The sequence below is a fragment of the Periplaneta americana genome, chromosome 10 (genome assembly GCF_040183065.1).
Source record: "Periplaneta americana isolate PAMFEO1 chromosome 10, P.americana_PAMFEO1_priV1, whole genome shotgun sequence".
Classification (NCBI taxonomy): Eukaryota; Metazoa; Arthropoda; class Insecta; order Blattodea; family Blattidae; genus Periplaneta; species Periplaneta americana.
The window spans coordinates 85,854,224-85,878,755 of record NC_091126.1 but is presented as its reverse complement, the minus strand read 5'-3'; the positions used below and the strand labels follow the sequence as shown (position 1 = coordinate 85,878,755).

The window sequence follows — 24,532 nt, the reverse complement described above, 5'->3', positions numbered from 1 at the left end:
AAGTTTTACTAATGAACAACTACTTTATCCTGAAATATTTTGCATTCCTCCTGGGACACCCAGTATAAATAATAAAGCAACTCTGCTCATGTTCACTAGAAACATGATTTCAAACAATAAAATAAATCATATTCTTAATAGTTAGTAAAAATTATTTGAATGTTTAGTTACCAGATGTTTGATAAATAGCTTCCAGCTTTGGAATTGGTTTATTCAGCGGCCACTCTGATTTATCTGTGTTGAAATACTGCTTTCCGGAAGACAGTGGTCGAAATAAGTTCGTGCCTCCACTCTGTAGCGTCTTTGGTATTCGAGGTGGACCCAAACTCAACACAGACTAAAATAATAATATTGTGAAAGGAATTGAAGGGTGCATTATTAGTTACAATGTACAGGCGTGCACCAAGACCACCGGACAAGGTTACATGGTACTGGTAATTAAATATAATTGAAAATATAAATGATTATGTAATGTTAGAAATAGAAGCATGTTGCGAAGGAAAACAAAATTTTAATCAAGATTTTCATTAAGTAGAATTATTATTATTATCATTATTATTATTATCATTATTATTATTATTATCATTATTATTATTATTATTATTATTATTATTATTATTATTATTATTATTATGTTTTATTTAACGACGCTCGCAATTGCCGAGGTTACATCAGCTTCTCCGGTGTACCAGAATTTTGTCCCGCAGGAGTTCTTTTACATGCCAGTAAATCTACTGACATGAGCCTGTCGCATTTGAGCACAATTAAATGTCATCGACCTGGCCCAGGATCGAACCCGCAACCATGGCCATAGAAGGCCGGCGCTATACCAACTGCTCCAACCATGCTGACACTACTATTATATATATATATATATATATATATATATATATATATGTACCACTTGGAATAAGATGCAATTATAAACTTTTTCCCATTTAAAAATTATTACCAAAAGGAAGTCCAAAATTGTGTAGGTTTAACTAATCAGTTTCACGGAAACAGATCAAACGCAGCAGTAGAAGAAGAAGCGGGTGGTAGGAAGTTTCGAATCGAAGCGATGATTACAATCACCACTCAGAATCAGAGCCAGGGATGTAGAAAAGTAGAGGAGGATATAAAAGAGAGGGGGAAAAGGAACATAAGCCCACTGTAATAAGAGTAACAAGGGAATAGAACAATATGGAGAACATTGAAAGGAAAAAGAAGCCAATATACAGTAACAGGAGGACGTGTTACAATTCAAGACTGTTACATATTTCTATCCAAATCCGTGAAATTATATACAGAGTGGAAGGAAGCCTATGACATTAATTCACAGAAGTAATAGATAAAGCCAATCCGAACAAATTTTATTAAATAAGTTTTTTCATATGTTCAATACTTTTGATAATACGAAATGTAACGTGTTGCAACGCTGCAAAGAGTAGCAATGCTCCGCAGTTGGGGCGAGTGTAACTCCAATCATCCACTTCGCAAGACTTGAGAGAGGAGAATGTAAACATAACCGTCTCATCAGATAAGATGCGTTTCAATCAAATTACTGTACATCAAAACGTAAAATGTTCCATGAATTAATTACACAAGTTGTTTGGTTATTAACATTCTTTATTATGCTAAAACCTCTTTAACTCTAAATTTAATATCAGGTAACTTATTTAACATTCACTGTATCTGTTGATTTCTTTGCTTTTTACGTTATGATACAATAGTACGTAAAGAATGTACAGCTGTCAAAAGAAAAAGTGGCCGCTCTCCTGGAACAAAGTTCCCTTCGGGTATCTTCGCTAGAATTCGGAGACAGGCGATGTTACATGGTGTTGGACCACGTTGCCTGATATCCACAGTTATAATTGAAGTATTGTCTTTGTGATTCGATAGCGTAATGGTAGCGTTCAGGCCTCTTATTCATGAGGTTCTGCGTTCGACTACAACCTCGTGCATTTTATGTTCTTTTTTGTTATGTTTTTGAGAGAGACAAACTATACATAATGGCTCCTTTCTCTTTTACGATTATTTTAGTAATTAACATCAGGTTCATTAATATATTATGACATGACTATATCATTATGATATTGTGGCTGCAAATGGAAAGAAAAAAGATTTTATTCTCAATAAAAATATCTTTCGTGGCATAAACAAAACAAATTTACTGGCGTCGGCCTTAAAACATTCAAACAATTAAGCGTTCAAAAAACAAAACAAAAAGCCACAGTTCAATATTTAGTCTATCTTCCTCTTATCTCGATCATCTTGCAGTCGAGTGGGCATGGAATTGACTAGTCTTTGCAAATAGCGACTGTTCTTAGACACGATATTCCAGGCATTCTGAACATACCCACATACATAAGTGTTCTGTCCATGGGCAGGTCTTTCATTGCAAACCCAGCAATCTCCAATCTTTCCTATTTTCTGCCTTCCTCTTAGTCTCCGCATATGATCCACATATCCTAATGTCTTCTATTATTCTTTTCAACCAGAGGCCCAATCAATTTCTTTTTCTCTTTCTAATCAGTTTCAGCATCATTCTTTCTTCACTCACTTTTTCAAACACAATTTTATTTCTTATTCTGTCTGTCCACTTCACACGCACCTTTTTTCACCACATCCACATTTCAAATGCTTCAATTCGTTTCTCTTCATTTCGTCGTAATGTCCATGTTCCTTCCCCATACAATGCCACACTCCACACAAAGCACTTCACTAGTCTCTTCCTTAGTTCTTTTTCCAGAGGTCCGCAGAATATCCTTCTTCTTCTATTAAAAGCTTCCTTTGTTTATGTTTGCAGTTTTTCTTGGGAAGGATAGGCCTAAATGCGGTAACATCCCGTTGCTTTCCGCACACCACTATCTCTTTCGCACCTTATTAAATTCCAGGGGACCCAAGCGTGGAGATGAGGAGAGTGGATTTGACTAATTGGGCTCTCCGGACTTCACCGAAAGTCACGACAAGGGTTAAATATTAATTCTATCAGGATGTTTGACCCGATCAGAGACCGGGAAATCTCAATTAGCCTTTGCCCCCCGCATCCTGGACTAGCTTCTACGAATTATCAGAAAATCTTAGAGTGTGATTGGGCCAATTTTTCCGAAAATGTTTCCACACTTTTGCCCTCGTAGCTCAGCGGACGAACGTCGAAATTTAGATGTCAACGTCTCAGGTTCAATTCCTCGTTACTCCTTTTCATTTTATTGTGGTTCAAGATAGTATAATGTAATAATACAAAAAGAAAAACTAATACCAGTATTATGCAACTGGATTTTTCCAAACCTAATATTAAATTTATGTTATTTATATCGCTAAAGAACGGTTACAATATAAATAACTAGAATATTATTTATACAGTATCACTAAAGAACGATAACAGAATATAAATGATAAATATCGGTTTGTTTAATTAATATAAGATATTATATAATACTTATTTAATTATCTAAATAAAATAACCTATTTTACAAAGAAAGATGGTTATTTGTGTTATAATAATTACTTACATAAAATACAGATTATTTATATTGCGAAAGAACAATAACAATATAAATAACTTGAATATTATTTTATAATGCTAATGAAGGAAAACAGGATATAAATGATAACTTGAATATTATCTATATCGCTAAAGAACGATAACAATATAAAAAACGTGAATATTATTCATATCGGAATTTCACAGATTTATTACAGATATATTTAAGAAATTGTAGAAGAATAGTAATTAGTAACAGTGTCCTATTTATTCTTCTTGGAGCCAAATTTGTAACTTTTAAAAGTGTGGTTACTATGTTGAAGTGTATGTGTTGTAACGGATGCTTGATTTGTTATGTATGTGAGTCAGTTATGTGATGCTTGATGTCGTCGCAATGTCGTAATTATAGTTTGATTGTGTTTGTGTGACTATTGTGTATTAATTTATGATGTATGGTACGGAAGGCTGCGTATTTGTGTTATAGAAGTGTTACGTATGTGTGTTGTTAATGTTTTTGTATGTTTCAAATTGATACCTGATATTTATTTTGCAATCGCAATGCCTAATTTACGGTTTGTTTATGTTTTGTTTACATCGCGTAAGCTAATTTAATTTTCTTTTCTATTTCTCTTTATGCTTATCTTTTTTGTGTATGAAACTATAGCCCTAACATACATATGTAAAATAGGGCTAACCACCATTGGAGATACAATAATAAAAATTGTTATTCATATCGTTATAAAACGATAACAGAATACAAATGATGACTTGAATTTTATTCATATCTCTAAAGAACGATAACAAAATATAAATAACGTGATATCCATAAAGAACGATAACTGAATATAAATGATAATTTGAATAGCATTTACATCGCTAAAGAACGATTAAAAAATAAAATGAAAACTTGAAGAAGGCGCGAAGCCACAACCTTTGAATTACTAAACAAGCACTCTACCGCTGCCCTACGAGGCGCAGACATGGAACACTTTCATAGTTCGGGAACTGCTAGTACAAGCACATGCATCGTGTAACATCGCCGCGACCCGAAGTGGACTTTGAAAATATTCGCTGTTCACGAGTGCGGCCACTTTTTTTTTTTGACAGCTGTACATTCTGATGAAACAAAACTATTTATGTTAACGGTTCGTTTACACTTGATGTAAACTCAAAATAATATTGTTACGAATACACATTCTGTAACTCAATCTCCATTTAAGTTATCTTCAAATAAATTGAAAATTAATTAATATAGAAAAGAAATTAAGTTTACGTTAATGTTTGTTCAGTAATTTGATTGAGACGTATAAATGATGAGACGTTTTTGTTTACATTCTCTTCTCGCAAGTTTTGGGGAGTGGAGTTACACTTACCCTCACTGCTGAACAATTACCTAAGGAGCACTGCTACTTTATGCAGTTTGCAACACGTTACATTTCGTGTTTTCAAAACTATTGGAGGAATCAAAAAAACTTATTTGTCAAAAGTTGTTGGCATTGACTTGATCTATTACCTCTGTGAATTAATCTATACCTTCCACTCTGTATACTATTAAGTCGTGTTAGACACAGAATTCCTGACATCAAGCCAGGCAGTGTAACTGCAGCATGTTAATGCACGTTGTATGAGAGTTCATTTCAAAATAGTTACTTGCACTGCCATGTGCTAATATATAATATTACTCTCATGCTAAAAAAGAGATAATAATATTTTGCAACTTTAATTAGAGATAGTGTTATCTATATTACTTACGATTACCCACCTTGTAAAAGAGTGAAAGTGCCAGTGTTTTCTTGAATTTTGGAGATGGATCAGGTGGTGTGTTATCTGGTGTAAGTTCATTATCTAACTTATCTAGAGCAGTCCGAAGAACGTCGGGTTCGAAGAGGCACTGATTATTCAGATAGGTTTCTGTTAAATTAGCATGGACCTAAAGAATGTCAAAATAAATTTTTTGATAAATTGTCACTGCCCATAAGTTTGATTAAAAATGTATACATTTCACAACAGTATCAATTAGTACAGTACATGCAAAGTATATATCTGTAACAATATTCTTTTTTAATTTAATTCGTAATGCCATACGTCCCTCTGACAAGCAAACGTTCTGATGGAGGCAAATAAAAAAGTTAATTTTTTTTCTTCCACCATGTTAATAATGTCAAAATAAGTGTTTATACAAATTTTGCCACTCGACTGCAATTAAGAGGGCCGTAAAAATAAGTTCGCCAGGGACCGTTAACAGAAAGAAAACACAATTTCATTGGAAAAGTTTATTGGAAAAGATACAGAAATTGTTGAGCAATTTTCCAACATATTCTCCACAGGAATTGAGACGTTTCTCATATCATGGGACCGACAGAGGTGTGCAGACGGCTATCGAACGCTGGTTCCGATCCCAGGCGGATGACTTCTACGACACAAGGATACAAACATTTATCCCATGTTATGACAAATGTCTCAATTACAGTGGGGGATATGTTGAAAAATAACGAAAGAATCGCTGTATCTGTTTCAATAAATATTTCCATGCAATTGTGCTTCATTCCTGTAAACGGCCCCAGGGAAAATCACTTCCTGGATGGCCTCGTAATTGCGGTCGAGTGGTTAAAATTTGTATAAGCACTTCTTTTGACATTATTGACATGGTGGAAGAAAAAAGTTTAACTTTTTTATCTGCCCCCATCAGAATGTTTGCTTGTGAGTTATACTATTTCAACACCATCAGTCCTTAATTGCTAAATTAAAGCAACCAAATGATAAATAGATGTACATAACTCATAGAATGAACAGATTTTTGGAATCCTTGCAACTCAGATTCATGTTTTATTCATTTGTCCTTCTGTATCTTCAACTATCTCAACTTAATTATAATTATTTACATATTGCATATAGATTGAAGTAAATTGTTACATTAGCTCATAAATTAAGTTATTACTTTTACGTAGAAGCTTTATCTAATCGTTAAAATTTAACTGAAGCATAATGCTGGAGAATCTTTAGTGTATTGGAAATATTCATAATTTAAATATGTATATCACTATTGTATTGATTAAGGCTGGTTGAGTGAAAGAGAAGGCATTATGGCTTTAACTCTTCCAACAAAAATAAAATATTCTGGCCTGGTTTCTTCAACCTTTGTTAAAATGCATCTAACATAGCGTTAATTAACTGTAAGTTAAAAGTCTGAATTGCTGTTAAAAATATTGCTTTTCTTCTACTTTACATTTCACATTTTAACATTCTGTTTAACTCTCTGTTAGGACCAGAGATTCTAGAGTTCAACCATAACCTATAACCAAGTGTAGGCTCAGTTCTGTTTCCTGAACTCTGACAATTGCACTTCTCGCTTGTTTCCGTTGTTTGATTCAGAGAGGATAGAAGACTTTCTATTCTCTCAGGTTTTATTTATGCTTCTTTCCGTCGTCTGTATCACAGTAGCGTGAAGCGGTGTATTGATATTACTGTTGTGAAATGGAAAACACTGGGGCAATAAGAAATCGTGGGACTAATTTCTTTTCGTTCGAGAGAAGCCTTCTGCTGGAAATAATTTCGCAGTATAAACCAATTATTGAGAATAAACAAACAAACGGATCTACGTTGAAAGCAAAAAGTGAGACTTGGCATCAAATTGCTTATATCTTTGTATGAACTTATGTTCTGTCGAATCACAAAAATCATCCGCTCTGTTTATGTAGTCATGGATATCATTTTCTAAATAATCAACATATAACAGTTCAGCATCTAACGCACCAGCCATATTGAATACTTCTATGCTAACAGAGAGTTAAATGACTTAACTGCATGAAATTGGTCAGTTAAATTAACATGGATTTTAACAGCCTGTTAGTACTAACAGTAGTTGAAGAAATGCCTCAAGTGTCAAGTTTACAGTTAAACTGGAATAACACACTGTTATAATTTAACAAAGGTTGAAGAAATCGGACCTCTGTCTGTCTCACGATCCGTCGGTCCGTCGTTCCGTCTGTCCATCTATCTAAAAAGAGCATATATCGTTCTCTTGAGAGATGACTACCTCTCTCTTTTCAACCCACCCCAATATACGCAGACCTCTCATCTCGCAGTTATAGAAACCACTCACTGTCTCTCGTGTAGTCCGGATTTATGCGATGCGGGCCCGCACCTCGCACGTCGCATGCGTCGGTTCAGATGAACCAAGGCTTTAAAGTCCGAGGTTGCGCTCGGGCATGGGTTCGAATTCTGCTTCGGCCGATTAAATGATCTAATTTTTTGCTGAGGTCTTCTAAAACTATAAGGCGAATGTCAGGAAACCCCAAGTTCAATCCTTGAATTCATCTCGAAATGTAATTTTTCTATCCTTGAATTCTTCTCACGAAATCTAATTTTACTACCCTCGCTTTTATCTCGCAAAATGCAGTTTTCTACCCTCGAATTCATCTCACGAAATGCAATTCTTTTTATCAACAGTTCCACAATAACATCATACTGTTGACACAATGTCGTTAAAAACTAATTGGAAAAAGGAACATCGACTTTTATTGCTTAAAACACTATGAGATAAGCCGAAATTGATAAGAGATTTTTATTTCATTGTACTCTATCGCTAAAAATATTTACACTTTTTCTCTAATATTTTGATGATGATGATGATGATGATGATGATTTTCAGATATCATGCTGGCGATGGTGTTGCTATCCGATAGGATTAATGATTATGGTAATGCCGATATTGATGGTTATTGTTTTGTCGTCCTCAGTAGCAAAACGGTTGCTATTTCTATAGTTGGATCTGATATTCGCGAGTTGAAACCCGACCCAGAGTGATGGATTTTAAACAATGATGAAGTCCTGAGCATGGCTTCCTTCGGAAGGAAAGTATGGCAGTAGGTCAGTGTCTTACATTTACCGGCACATAGAGGAATTCGAGGAATTGTTTCCCCGATGTAAGGCTCTATACAAAATCTGTTGGTTATTTCCCACCCACTTTGAATTTCAACGCCGAATAATCTTTGCAGTTGAAAGATTCCTTAAAATGCAACAATCATCGTCATCATCTTTATGATATTTAAATAATCATTATCTTGGTCGTCCTTGTCTAGAATATCCTTGGTAACTACTTTGAACTGTTGCTATTAGAGGAGAAAAATTCGCTACTGCGACGCACAGTGGTTCCAAATACAAATCTAGCAGGACAAAATTAATAACTCTCCTCGTTTCTAACAGATTTTCATAAAATTTTGTATACAGGTTACAAATGGCATTTTGCATTTGCGTGTAAACTCTGATTACGATTGGATAAAATAAACCACCCTTTTACAGGGGTTGAATTTTAGAGAATTATAATAATTTTACAAAACTGATTTTCGCAGGGATTGGAAAGAAATCACAAATGCATTATATAGTATACTTTCTATTTTATTTTAATGTGTGAAAGATGTTAAAAATACACAACAGTCATACATATTGAGTCAAATATCATTTAATTTTTTAAAATAAAATAGCCTACATATTAATACAATTTTAACAAAACCGCTAACTTTGGTTAAATAAACCTAGAGTTGAAATAGTTACAGATATTTGAGAGAGTTGTAACTCTATTAATTTTCAAATATCATCATCATCATCGTCGTCATCATCATCATCATCATCACCATCGTGATCCTGGAGCAGTCTCATTAAGTCTACGTTAGATGATATACTTTTTCTACTCTTTTGGCGTTAGATACGAAGACTGCTTACCATCGGGCAAGAGGAAATTCCATCAAATCGATCGTCGTATCGGCTCTACAAAATTTGCGCGCGTGATAAGCTTATTCCCTGAAATTCTTGTAATCTTTATTTCTGACTTCTTGGGGTTCCTCGGTCATCATCCCAACAGAAGTACGGCTTCCTTTATCAGCTGCGCACCATGGGTAAGTATTTTAAGGACACTTTGCGGCATATAATACCACTTATATTTCTGGATGTATAATTCTACAATGCCGAAACAGTATTTTTTCAAACTCTCCAATATTAATACTGTACCCAATGGCGATTGTTTTAAGCAGTGGTCGGCAAAGATTACGTCATATAAAATGCAGCCCGCAATAAACAGCGAAGTGGAATGTAGGAGAGAAGAATATCCAGATTGCTTAACGTTGAATGAACAAGTGTTGGCTAAGGGGATGGAAATCATGTCTTACCCCTCCGCCCTGCTTGTATATTAAGGGGTTAATTCGCGAGTTACGAAATGAAGACCACTGGTTTTAAAGATGATTCCAAATCAAGCCTTCATCTATGCCAGTAGTTTCTGATGCCAAACCTGGACCTTCAAAGAACCTCCGCGTGCTAATCCCGTCATTAGTCGTACCAAATTCTGGTTTGGGAAGATCGACAAGAAGTCCCATTTCTTTACGTAAGCGATCTTGTTTTCTTTTCTTTCATTCATTTTCGTGGCCCTTTCTGAGTAAAAACTTAACACTTGCTTTACCATTTCTGCTGCATCAGGCCTGTATGTTGATCTCAAATCCATTTCTGCGACAAGAGCAATCTCATCAACCGAGTGTGTTTCCAGCAAAGACTTCAGCTTCCACTTCTGACTTTTCTCAGCACATTCATGAAAAGGTTTTTGTGGACGATTTTTGTTTTTTCGTTGCTAGACACAGTCTATTTAAAAAAAAAAGTCATTTCAACACTTAACCAATCCTTTTATTTCCTTAAGAAAAAATTTTAATACGTAGAGGCAATTAGTCCATTGCTCTGTAAGTTTCATTCAGAATTCAGCACTTTTTTCTACACTAATTTACGATTATGTCCCTCAGAATCTCCTAAACAATTTTAATTAATACATACGCGCACACACAAGCTAATCTTCTTAAAATATTATTTTCTTTTCACGAAATATCAACTAGTTCTCTTCTTGGAATTCCGTCCACCATCATTAAAATATAAATAAAAGGAGAAGGTGGTTGAAATTGGTTATAAAACCTTTATAATTACATACCTAAATGACTAATGTAAATGCTGAACCTGCTCTGACAATGGCCTTTTGTGCCCTTTGCTTTTGCGGGCCTGCTACAGCAAATACAATTTTAAAAATTTTCATAGAACTCTTCTCTGTGTATTAATGAGTATTATAACTAAATAACACAATGTTAAAGTTCGGAAATGCACTAAAAGTGTAGGGAAATACCCGTAGTTTTATTCATCGAAACTCGAAGGGGATTGGCAATATATTATATCTTCACACTTCGATGTTCCGAAGGTAACTTGCCGGGCGATTCTAACGAGAATAGAATGTCTGTGCTGAACACTTGACTTCTACCTGCTCCTGCGCAGACCACAATAATTTTTATTGAAAACTGAATACGAATCGTAGATACACGACTATTTAAGATTATAGAACTGCAGTATTTATATTGTTTGAAGCTCAAACTTTTAATACCTTTTGTCCAGTCAGATTTGAGTTTGGAACCACTGTGCGGCGCCGGGGGTCGAACCCGGATCCTTGGTTCTAAGAGCGCTCTGACCACTGAGCTACGCCGAAGTTCAATCCACAGCACCGAATCGAATCCCCCTCCTCTACTGTTTTTTTCCCTTTGTGGCCTTACTCCATGTTCGACATACAGGCATATGTTGACATTATATTAAGTCAACTGCCATTATACAAGAAGCGCACTCAACTGAGTGACTACGTGGCCGGGATTCCACAGTATATGCACAGTTGGACGAAGAATCTACGTAAAGATTGCAGTTAGAGCGCTTAGTACGTAGAGTCAAGGACCCTGGTTCGATCCGCGGTGCAGGAGCATTTTTTTCTCTTCCAATAACAATTGTTACCATAACAGATAAATTATTTAGGGCCAAAAATTAATCATTACGTAGTACTTTGAACTGTCTTAATTGGGTGAAATGTTTTCACACTTTATTATGGATGTCAAAAATTCCATAGAATATTGTAAGCAGCTAGTGGAATAGGAAAAGTGCTTCAATATATTGGTGCAATGTACTTACACGTTGTGGATTTATTGCACCAAACACAATTCTTGGCCTCTGAAGAATCCTTGCATTATCCTTCATATCAAGGTTAAATAGAAATCCTGCATTCACGAGTGCGTGGGCATTTTGAGCTCTGGGCATGATCTAAAATTCGAAGGAAGGTTATAATTGTAAATAATGATTTTATTTCTTTATATTAGAATAATTGCTTGTATCTTATTCGTGTAATTCTTTTTCTGTTACAAATAAAAATGGTATTCAGAGTTCAGGACTTTGTTATAGCATCGTTACACCTTGAGAAAATCAATAATGTGGGTAACTCTCGAAATGTATTTAATATGTGAATACAACATATTCACTTATGCAACTTTTAATTTAATTCGCAATATGTAGCATGTACATACCTTATATGTTTTCAGCTTGTATTTTTCACTGAGCGGTGGTAAGGAAACGCTTAAGATCACTTTGTTTTTCATATCCATGTCCAAGAATTCTTGCAAGCTCACAGTATATCTGCCTGTCTTGCTGTATGCTGTTGTATATGGTTACATTAATCATTATTTATAATAGATGAAATCAAGGATAGGAACTGGTATACCATATTCTGTTAACTTGTCAATTTAATACAGTACTTTTTGCAATGAGAAAAGATTAAAATAAAAACGTAAAATTTCTTAAGTGGCGAAAGGTTTTTAATCCACTTTATAAAATAAGTTTCACAATAAAACACTTACCAATATCTAATTTTGCTCCCACCGTCTCTAGGATAAGGAAGATATCGGATGGAAAATCATTATGCATTTTCTTCAAGGATAGATTCCCAGCAATCGTACCAATCTGAAATAAAAGTATATCTTCTGCTTCTTTGTCAATATTTTCTTCTTTTAATGTTATAAATAGTGGGCGGATGTTGATGAAAATCATCTTATTTTTCACATTAGAATGATGCCTATTAAAATAGAAATCATTTCTATGTTAATATCAACGTAAAAAAGTAATTTCTTATATTGCATGTTTTGCATTTTTTGACGTTTTTGAACTAATAGGTCATTTTTATATTTTTTCGGCATTTTTTTTTTTCATTTTTAATGCTTTGAAGAACTTTTAGATCATTTGGAATGCATTTTACTTTCTTCTTTACCGATAGGTCTGTTAAATAATTTTCTAACTAAATAAGCGAATAGCAGTGAAGTTTCAGTTTTATAGTCTGGAACAGACTAAGTCCATCCCTCATTCCACTGAAGACTTCTCTTCACACAACGGAAGTAATATAAATTGTTTGACAGCAGCTTAGTTTAAGTGAGGGCTTTGACCGCTACTATTCTTTTGTCGGTACGAGGGTGTCTTTGGAATTTATATTTGGAAGGGGGGAAACTTTCATCGTGTCCTGGACAGGACGTTGTGTCCTCAACATGCTTCGGAAGGGATGTCTACTGTAGTAGACAGTATTTTTAACACACAGATTAGAAGAATGCACGCTGAGCCCACAATTTGTTTTGTCATTCACACTCCCTCATCTGGAAAATCTTGTAACAAAAGTGAAGCGCGGAAGGAGGAGATGGAGAATGAAGGCGCTGACATGGACCACCCCTGATTGAAACACATTGTAAACCCTAATTAAAAATCTAACATTTTTCCTTAAAACCTTCATTTTTTTGCATGTTATTTTCCTTTATCTTTGCCAAATTTCAGGAAGTTGCCTCCTCTCCGAGATTTCCAGGGCAGTCATTGAAACAAAGTGACTGATTTTTAAGAAGTTGTGGCGCTATTACGGTGAATAATATTTAAATGTGATTTTCTTTTAATTTTATGCCATCTTTCCATTAGTTTAAGGACATTATAATGATAATTTTAAGTAGATTTTTAGGTCATCAACATCCGCCCCCTAGTTATAAATAATCCTACAGAAACGCAGCACTTGAGGTACAAATACTGCTGGGCAGTTGGCTTCTCAAGTCGAAAAGTTCCATTTAGGCGCAATTACAAATTAAAACCTAAGTACCTATTGATTCGATACCATCCATATCTGTTTTGTTTACATGTTCTTACAGCCTATCATATAAATGAAAAATCTGTTAGATAGCTTTATGAATTGGAATCCCGAACTATGACTTATTTGGATAAAAGGCTAATAGGTCCATTATTTTACACAGCGTATATTATCATGTCTTACATTCCTGACAGGAACAGTGGCAACCAAATCAATATGGCTTCTCAGAGATGCGACATAAGAATATTCTGTATTCATTGCAGATAGCGTGCCGAATAACTTCATGGTTTCAGTCAGAGTCATGTTTGCCCCAAGCTTCAACGTAGGGCAAGTAGAATAGGATTTTAGCTCCTTCACATCTTGTACATCAATGTAAACTCTTGGCATTTCTGTAGTTGGGTAGACACCTGTCAGATTACAAAATGTAAAAGCGTAAGTTGGAATAATTTATTAGTGAGATGAAAAAGAAAATATTTCTGAGCAATGAGTTTAAGCATTAGAAGATAACATATGAAAAATTGAAAACGTAAATTATTAAAATTAAAAATAAAACAAGTAATGCATTAGGAAACTCTCCACTACATTGAAATTAAGGCACTTTTTAATAGTATGGGGTATATAAAAAATTTGTGGCGCTACAGTCCTTTAAGGGCCCAGACAGACCAGTCAGCTGCTGGTCTCATGTCCACATGCCGAAGCAGAGGTGGACGATCATCCAACCAGAATGAAGGTATCATATGATTAGCACGATGATCCATCCAGCCATTATAGCTGTTTTTCGTAAACGGATTTCACTACCTATCTTACAAGCACATCACGATGCTGGATTGGTACCGGTCCCGTACACTGGCCGAAATCTCACGAGAATTCCCCCAAGAGAACTCAAACTAGCGTGCATTCCGTAACGCGAGTCCTAGTCAGAATGCCTAGAACAGCGGTGACCAAAACTCGAGCTGCAGTGATTACATGCAACAGACAGCCTATGAAGTAAGGAGACGGAGGAAAGGTACTTGGCATGAAAACTACAACCAGTGATGGTTCCTGTACTAACATCTTGATCAATCTCGCGGATAAAAATCTCAAGCTTCGCTGTATCAGTAATGTCACTGCTGTCATCAAGAGCCAGTGAATATAATATACGATTTTTCTTGCTTCTTCTTTTATTTTATCGTCCTCTTGAATATAATCAGGAATTTTCTAAATTCTTCTCTTGATACTTGGTCGAGAAATTCGTAGTTTTTCAAAATTAAAACTTCTTATGGGCAAGTTATTTAAGCTAATTTAATCACTACTATTTTGAGAAATTCTGTTCTATTAAAAGGGTTTAGAGCACGAGATATTTCAAACTCCATTAGGTAGCTGACTTCCTTACATTTATTTATCTTATCTTTCTCTTCCTGCCTATGATTTACGACATGTCAATTCCTGGCGTTTAACACAGTTCGTTGGCACGTAATATTGAATCAGTTGTTCCACAATATTATTATTATTATTATTATTATTATTATTATTATTATTATTATTATTATTATTATTATTAAATGAATAACTAATAAATATTTACCCTCAACTAAAGATTAAGAAGATTAAAATTGAGATAAAACCTAATAATTTTATCCTTCTAGGGAGCAGGTGTAAAAATATCAATATTCATGCACGTACAGAAGAATTATAGAAACACATACTTAGTGGTCAGTAATAATAATAATAATAATAATAATAATAATAATAATAATAATAATAATATATTATTCATCGTGGCAATTAATGATTCTATATATTCCTAATTGAATCGTTGAGCAAAGTAAACATATTACATTTTGTCCGACAGAACAACAAAAAAGTTATCCTTCTCATTATTTACGAAACCACCTCTTACTGCTTGTAGAGACAAAGTTTGTAGAGCGACATGATACCGCCACGGCCACTGCTTGTCTTCAGTACGTGAATGAAACACACAGCAATGTACAGGAAACTCCTCGTACCCCTTTGAATGTCTGTGATTACACGATGTAATCACGACACTCGCTTTGGTCACCGCTGCCTTAGACCAGTGGCCGTCAATACTCGCTGAAATGGAAAACGGGTAAGAAGTGTAACGCAATATGCACCGTCGTGTAGAAGGGAGAGGGAGCAAGCATACCCGCCAGAAGCCACGGATGCACGCTAGTGCAATGTTTTATCCGTGGGTAAGAGACGATAGCCCGAGGGTGCACTGTGCTGATGACCGCTGGCTTAGAACACGACACCACGGCGCGGGACATGGGTTATACAGACCTTTGAAATACAAGGAAAATTAATTTGTTGGTATGAAATGTATGAAAAGTTATGGGGAAAAATTATTCTTACTTAATAATAATTATTACTGATAAGGTAAATTTAATTGTTTTTTTAGCATTGTGGCAGTGGCATATCGTCCATAAATGGTTCTGAGTTGCAGTGTGGTATTACAAAACACGTAAGAATGAATGATTAATGAATGCTATATTAGTAACACACACTTTCTTATTATATCTTTTACTTGCTTCGTAAAATTCAATTCCATTATTATTATGTTCAATATTCTAAATTACTATTCAAAACACATAATTACTTGAGTAAAAACGTAAAATATTCCCTCGAATACAAAGACAAACTTTGCTTCCTACTTTATACGCAAAGGGATATTTTCTATAATACCAAAATAAGACTTTTAATTTATTTCAGATTTTTAAGATTCAAGTTGATATTTTGTGAATAATTTTCTTACAAACTTACAAAAAATAGTTATATGTGTATTGTAGTCGGGTTCCATATAATTTTTGAACTTAAGAAAATAGAAATTTGAAACTTATTTTTGTTAAAATATATTAAAGTACTTATATTGAGACATGTCCCCTTTAATTCTAAATCTTAAGATGCTGCTTCAGTGTTTCACTCACACACAAAAATGCGTTTACAAGGGATGATAACTCAACAGATGATGAGCCCGATCTGTCCTGTTCTCTGCTATAACTGTACCGGACTTTTCATCACCGCAAAGTGGTCCATCTCATTTGTAAGTTTATTTCACGTTTACAAATCGAAACCAATTAATTACTTACTACGAACTATTACGTGTCGTGTGTACAATTCCTGGATTAATTGATTTGTAAATAGGGCTACTGAATATGAACAATATCCGATAAATACCGGTAGCTTAGGTAAAATCTTTGTACACAGACCGCATGCCCATAACCAATTTTTCGGTTTCAGGGATTCTGAGAATGTGTATTTCCTCCAAAATTTAGTTGTAGATTTTTCAACATGACAATATTTTTCTCTAATGAGAAAGCAAAACAACAATTATCAATAGGCGCCTCAACAGACAACATTACATTTCCTGCAAATAATTTACGGTTTGTGAGAGACCGTGTGTTACAACGGTTAATGTACTAGTTTTAGTGATGTAAATATATGTATTTAGACTATCGTTCCGATGCCGAAAAATAGGTAACCCCTGAGGTAGATTTTAGTACTTAAAATCAATTTAGTTACACCTATTTGCCGAGAGGGGCAGAGGAACAAATGGTAAGCTCATTGCCTCAATAGCCACCTAGTATGCAACTAAGGTATTACTTGAACGCGAGAGAGGAGAAATTTAGTCCAGAGGCCTCTAATTTAGTCTTGGAGGTCTTCAACGTGCCGGAAAACTCCGATACGGGATATGGCTTAAATTTGATCCTTGAGGATTTGCGCTCCGGATTTTTGTGTTCTGTAAAATCCATCGACCCCAACCGGGTTTGAACCCACAACACTTGGGTTTAGAGAATAACGCTTTAACCCTAGACCACTGGGAGCGACATGACATGGGCCACGACAAGCTCCACGAGAATGATCATGAAAGGGATCACGACATTGAGCCACGATAAAGATAACAGGGAACAGGATTGCGATAAGAACTATGAGATTGATAAGGACGACTATAGGACCACGACTATAACAAAGACAAAGGCCACAATAAAGATCCCGACATGGACCACGATAAGCAGTACGAGAATGATCACGATAGGGACCACGACATGGGCCCTCAAAGCGGGCCTTCTCGAGGAGGGGAAGTCAGCACTCTCACTCGCATGTTTCCCCTCTTGGAACGTCTTCCTAAATGACCCGGGCTATAATATTCTTTGTCAGTATTTTGAATGAGAACCTGCCTGCGGTGGGACTAAGAACCTGGATAAATATATGTCTGTCCATCTTGTCTCGGTGGCTGATAGGTTAATATTTAAATGTAGTTATTTATAATCAATTTATTAATGCTTGTTAAAGCATTTAAAATTTTTCAATTTCATTGTAATTGTTTTTTTAATATATATGCATTTACCCCATTATCACCTGGCCTAGCTGCCTCATAAGTGGTGTCTTCTTCGTATCACTTCTGAGGTCAAACCTGTCTTCGGACAGTTGACTAAACAACAATGTATTTGTACTTGTATGTATAATATATAGGTCTAAATGATGTAAATGCTTCATCAGGTTAACTTTTAATATTATAATTTGTAATTTTATACTGCCTGTGATTATTAACATTTAATCTCAGGACTCTGTAATACTCTACTTCAACGTTATTCAGAAAAAAATATCGTTGGTAGACTAAGAATCGAAGCCGCTCTTTTCTTCACAATACGAGAAGACTTAGCGTCTGAGCTATTGAAACGACACGAAAGCTTTCATTTCTGCGCGTAGTTTCGATCTAGTCATTAAGGTTCAAATGTCGATTTAATTAGACGATTTAGGTATATATTTATCTATTATTTACGTTATATTTCCATATTTTTTGTAGTTTTGAAGTGAATTTCGGAACGATACTAGCAACAAACCAAATAGCCTGAACTTAAGTAGGTAAAATATTCTTATCTTGTGTATCAGTGCTCTGGTCTCCGATCATGCGTAGCATCTTACATCTGAGACTTAAGAATATGCCATCGTCTCATTACTTTTTTGGGGAACTGTACATGGTTGTTCATTGTAACACTAACGTCTTCAATGTCGCCGAGGGATATGAGAACTTGTGACGTACTTATGTATCCTACTTCATTTTCCAACGTCAGTAGATTGTACTATTAACAGTAGAATATAATGCAGCATATTGACGTCGTTGTTTACATTTACAGTAAGTCTGTCTACTATATTCAGGGAACTCTGTAGTGATGTTATGCGTATATTGGTTGCTGAAGTGTTACGGATCCTAAGCTTGCTTATAAGGAAAGAAAGGGTTGCATGAGTTTGTCGCTGTGCAGCTTCTGTAGAGTTAACTTTTTTCCTTGCGCAAGTTCGTAGAACATCAACTATTGCAAAAGCATTAGTGACGTAATGGAACCAATGAATACATTATACTTTATTTTATTGTGAGTGGAAGGGTTCAATTTTCAAAAAAAAATATTAGCGATCTTTTATCCGGATTTCAGAGAACTCAAAAAGAAAATGGAATAGAACTCCTTTGTGTAAATGGATCCAATTACATGGATCTTACAAAAACGTATGTTCAAGCAGATAAAATAGCTCGTCATGAACATATTCCAGTTATGGCAAAGAAAGAATGCATTTTGTTGAATACGAGTGTTTGGATAGCATTGAGTGGAAGAAATGTGATCGCCCATGGAGTGCAGGTACATGACCAATATTTTTCAACATAATTTGTGACTTACGTCAGCATGCATGCAGTTCCCCTTCTTCGGCCTCCTGCCCTACTAAGTCTGCTGAGAAACTGACTCACTCACATCATCTCTATCAAATGTTCGCATATAACACCGACCAAGCTGCCTAAACACAACAACAAAAGTCTTAATTTTGCGTTTGCAGAGGATGCCTTTTGTGATAAATCCAGAAAACCAAATGTAATCTTACTGGAATACTTATTAAATTTATTTATTTGCGTAAGTCTTTTTAATATAAGTCGAGAAAATTTAACTATACAAATTATAATTATAAAGGAATATATTTTTTTTGCGATACGCGTAAAACTTTTAATTAGAATATATGCGTCATCTTCCCGGCACTCTTTTCCTTTCATTTTTGGGAGAAAGGTAATATTAACGTGAATAATTTCAAGATTTTCATTTATCATAGAAGTTAGGGAAGTCTTGGAAACAGACGATAGTAGGAAGTGTAAAAATCCTGCGTCATTGATATATCAACTAAAGTATTGGAAGATCCTAGGCCTATATATTTCTACGTGCAATGGCATAATGAAGTCAATATGTTCTTATCAAGTGTTTTCCGCTGTATGTCAGATATGACTAGATTTGGGATCCAAAACATTATTTCATTCCACCCCTCATATTTGCAGTATTAAGAGTGAACTATAAGATTAATTATTTCATATTTGTTGTTGATGTAACTTACCTTTTGCCGTATTTCCTGCAATCAGCATGTACGTTTCATCACCAATTTGTTCAAAAATATCAAATATGTCTTCCACTGAGGTTACTTTAAACCATTCACTCCCATTTTGCTTTATATGAATAGGAATATTCTGAAGTGCAAATATTGCCTCTGAATCATTTATGAGGACGAAGTCACCATCACATTCATCCTCTGAGTCATTATGCCCACCACATTTGTTAGGACATAATTTACAATTTTTATTACAATTCTTAAGAAACTGTAGTTCCTGAAACAAACATTTTAAGACATCATTAGTTCATAATGTCTTCTTAAGTCATTATTCAATATTGTCATGTCCGAAGCCTAATCATGATCAAAGGTAGGAAGTTCGTACGAAAACAGTAGACCTAAGTTGAGTAGAGCAATGATTATAGATGACATCCACGCCTCGCACTACTTCCGCTCGCTACAGTCGATACAAACAGTATGTTCACATTAACAACGCGTAGTATGATTCTGTGGAGCTGTGTACAGCCGTGAATACTTTGAAGTATATTGTTAATATATATTAATATTTTAGGTTCTGAACAAGTGAGCTATTCTGTTGTTATTGTATTACTTACGTAGTGTTAATATTATGTATGATTCCAAAAAAGTAAACTCAACTGCTATTAAATAATTATCCAAACAGGAGTGTGTAACACGTTTATTTTTTTTTTCCGGATTATTCTTCGTTAATGTTTGCATTAAAATGAGTAATAAATGAATTTGAACTGCAAACCATTTTTTATGTGATTAACGATAACTGTTTACTGAATTTAGAGCAAGAACAAAAAGCATTCTTCAACAAAGCACACACTATAAAATCAAAGTTTCTATTCAGTTCCTATATTAGTTAAAAAATTGCAATCAAAACAAAATGCTCACTTAAAAAAATGAACTGTTGCAATGAGCAACCTTGTACAATTACAAATTATCTGGTGTGAAACATTTTTTATTCTCCCTCAACACATTTCTGTAGTGAGAAAAGGTTTGCTCCACACAATATGAAGTCATTGGTACGTACTTCGGTCCCCATGGTAATCTCAAAGTTATTTCTTCTTCTTGAAGAGCTGCAGTTACGTCTTTCATCTTCGCGTATCCAGGATTCTGTTCAAAGACTTTAGGGAGCTTTGAAGAGAGCATATCGTCTACTACTTCTGATGTTTTCTTTATCTGAAACTGCTTCATTTATGTTCATTGCTTCATTTAGTGGAAGAGATGCATCCTCCAGATGTTCAATGGTAGCAGCAAAGTCAGCAAAGTGGGTTTGATGAGCGAAAAAGAAGCGATGTTTTTTTCTATCCTGAAGAGATGCAAGCAGCGTTGCTGTTGTCGTATTTATCTATGACTCTTTTTACTTCCTCATGGTGATCGGCGTAGTAGAGTGCGGCTGACAACCAAGTTCTTCAGCGAGTTATTGTTGGTTCTGACGGTAGATTTACTTCTGGTAGCATTTCTTTGAATGTCTGAATGTCAGTAGGTGATTAAAAAAACTTGACAGAAGAAACAATAGCATTTACCCCTGCGAAATTATTTCTGACTTCTTCCGCCATCCGATGTAAGCCATGGACTAGGCACGTTACATAGATGATATTTACATAGAAACATGTCAGAACCTCTCCAACTTTAATAATATAGGCGGCACTATAACTAAGCAGGAGGAGAAACTTTTCATATCGATTCTCTCCAGACCACAATTCACGTAGAGCTTCTCTAACAGTGCTATGATTTGTTTTATCTGGTTCTTTACAAAGTACAAGATGCGGTTTTCCCAGTTTTGTTGGATCCAGCTTCCCGATGACAACATTGGCAATGCAACAGCTGCAGCTATCAGTGGTCTCATCAACACTAAGATCAAAATAATTGTCACCTATGTCGGCTCTTATGGTATCCAATGTTTTCTCATAGAGGGGCTTCAAATAGTTCTTACGTAAAGTAGACTCATCTGGAAATTTACGACCAGTAAAATCTTCAAGGAAACTGCGGAAAGCCGTGTTCTTCAACACATTCCATGACATTGGCTCATACAAGTGCGTCACACAACCTCGTATTGAAAATATCCACCGTACAACTAGTCATAGATGAATTTAACGGCCGAATTAATATTTTTATTATGTTTCGTTACATTGTTTCATGGGTGGTAGACTCCTTCTGTTGCTCAAAATGTGATTTTTTGTCACAATTCAATATGACCTTACCATCTGTTGAAAAATTAGTATCATTAACAATCCACTGTCGAAGTAAATTGCTTTTTGTGGCTTTCACTTTAGGCATATTGCAGCAACAAAATCTTGGACTAGCTCTGAAAACTTCCTCTCTATACTAAACTTTAACCGCACTACTCTTCGTACATTTAAAAGTTTGAGCTGGAATCTGTTGGATCTCAGCAACAATGAAATTTCGCAAACTGTTTCCTCATCGAAGTGCAAATTTAGACCGCTGGAGGAAAGAATATTTGCTTTGAGAATGGACTAATTTAATTAATTGTTCGGAACAAGTATATAGCTACAAGTATTGTAGCAATTATGTATGTGAAAGAATTTTACTAAAATCAATGAGAAATGTTATATCAACAAAATCAATTAAACTAATTGAGAAAATACCTTTAAAGTGGTAAATAAATAATATGCCGTCTTCAGTTCCTGCTTTAATTCAATATTTTACGTTATAAAGGAGCGATTTTGAAGTGTTACTTTCATTTTGTACCACTATTGAATTGATCTCCCGTTCAAATTCTTTCTTACAGTTTTCGCTGTGTGGCATTGTTTAGCTATATATTAGAATGGATAAAGTTATTTTGTAATGCAAACTCTGTTTTTTTCTCTCTTTCTGAAAAGTACAATAATTTAGCCTCTCTTTGCCTCTTAACTATTTTTAACTGTTTTAAGAACTATGGGATTCATATATTTGAATCCCGTGGGTATGAAACGGAAAAGTACTTTGCAATTTTCTAATTACGAAGTAAGGAAAAGAATAGGTTAAAACCTACAAATCCAGGCCCTAAAAGAATTGTAACTAAACGCAATGTTAAGACTAACCTCAATATCGTAAACCTTTCTCTTAATTTCCAGCGATGCATCTTCACACATTGATTTGAAGGCATCTAGAATTGGGCGGTATCCAGTGCATCGGCACATGTTGCCACCAAAGGAATTTTCTACTTCTTCCATGGTAACAGATTCGTCTTGCATCAAGCTAAAAAGAAGTTAGTGGTTTATTATTTTCCTTCATAGTAAATTAAATAAATGAAGTGAAATATAAAATTTAATTGAAATTATTTTCTTATAAATATGAATTATTAGTAAATTATTTCTAGGTGGATATTATGTAGCAATTACGTGTCATGGTGAACTCATATTCATATGTACTAGTGCTGCCGATCTATCAAAATATTTAATCGATTAACGATTTGATCGATTTGAAAAAAAAATAATATAGTCTACTGTAATATACAATTATTGTTAAATTTAATTTGTATTCAGTGATATGCATAAGTATAAAATAGTGCATATTTGTTTACACTGTGTCGTTATATTACAAAACAGGGGAAAAGAGGGGGGAAGTCCACTTTCAGGCAAAATTCAGATTTCCATTCCCTTCTATACTTCATATGAAGTGAATTCATTCTACACTTAGAAAAGGGGAAGAAAGTTCTTAGTTACAGAAAAACTGCTGGTTAAATTCTCAGTATTATATTCGGAATGATAGAGTTTCACATTTTAAAATTGGTTTCCTGAGAATTGTTTAAAAGTGGACATCCCCCCTTTTTCCCCTGGACTCTTCATTTTAGTTATTTACTATCATATTTATTATGTAGGCTTACAAATTATTGTGTCAATCTCTCCGGGGATTTTTGAGACAAACACAAATAAAAAAGTATAAAGGCTCACCTAGTTAATACTGCTTCAGCCATGATTTTAAACATGTGAGTGCATTCACATGCTCCGAATTAAGTGCCGCTCTAAGTTTACTAACAATGTTTCCTGCATCACTATACACGAAACAACTTTTATTCTGTCAAGCATTTCTCCACGATCGTTCAATTTAAATCCAAACTTTTCATCGAATTTTCCTCTTAAATTCTCATATGACATAACGGAGATTTCACTTTTCACAGACCATAGAAATCTGATTTTTCTTTAGCAAACTAAACAGACACATTTCATCTACAAACACAGTAAAGAAACAACAGTGTAATGGTCAAATAGCATACTGGCCCCTATTGTAATCGGGTTAAAAAATTAAAAAAAAGAGAAGAAGATAGTTACTCTCTCACTTTCACACAGTGTAGCCATGGCTAAGGGGTGAGGGGACTAATTCCAGAAAGTATGTATTTCATATGCTAGGAAGACGAGCTGACAACAAGGTGGAAGTTTTCTTGGAAAATCATAAAATTAATAAATGTTTCTCATTGTATTTCAACTTTCAATAGGGCTAGACCAGGTCACTGTCCTCATATCTCCATCTCTTTCTAAAGACTTTGTGCAAAGATTTGCCCTATGCTACCTACTTTGCAGTTACAAAATAACGGTTCTACTGTGCTTTGAAGTAAGAAATTTCTGAGAGACGAACATTGTCGGAATTTTTAGTCTGAGTTTGCATTACAAAATAATAATCAATAACAAGTATAACCTATTAATTTTAATCGATTCAATTATTCGATTAAATATTTTGATCGGTTAATCTTACAACAGAAATTGATCGATTAATCGATTAAATCTCACAACACT

General features: G+C 34.8%; 1 protein-coding gene across 1 annotated transcript in view; it reads right to left on the bottom strand.

Annotated features, from left to right (window-relative positions):
• The window catches only part of LOC138707855 (uncharacterized), a 153,200-nt gene that overhangs the window by 54,658 nt on the left and 74,010 nt on the right, over positions 1-24,532 (bottom strand). The window contains exons 5-12 of the mRNA XM_069837840.1: positions 22,841-22,997; positions 19,779-20,046; positions 13,599-13,822; positions 12,160-12,262; positions 11,830-11,957; positions 11,441-11,569; positions 5,229-5,396; positions 172-337 (exon numbers count right to left, since the gene is read on the bottom strand). Of these exons, the coding sequence (XP_069693941.1) occupies positions 172-337; positions 5,229-5,396; positions 11,441-11,569; positions 11,830-11,957; positions 12,160-12,262; positions 13,599-13,822; positions 19,779-20,046; positions 22,841-22,997 (1,343 nt within the window). The remainder of the gene's footprint in view (positions 1-171; positions 338-5,228; positions 5,397-11,440; positions 11,570-11,829; positions 11,958-12,159; positions 12,263-13,598; positions 13,823-19,778; positions 20,047-22,840; positions 22,998-24,532) is intronic.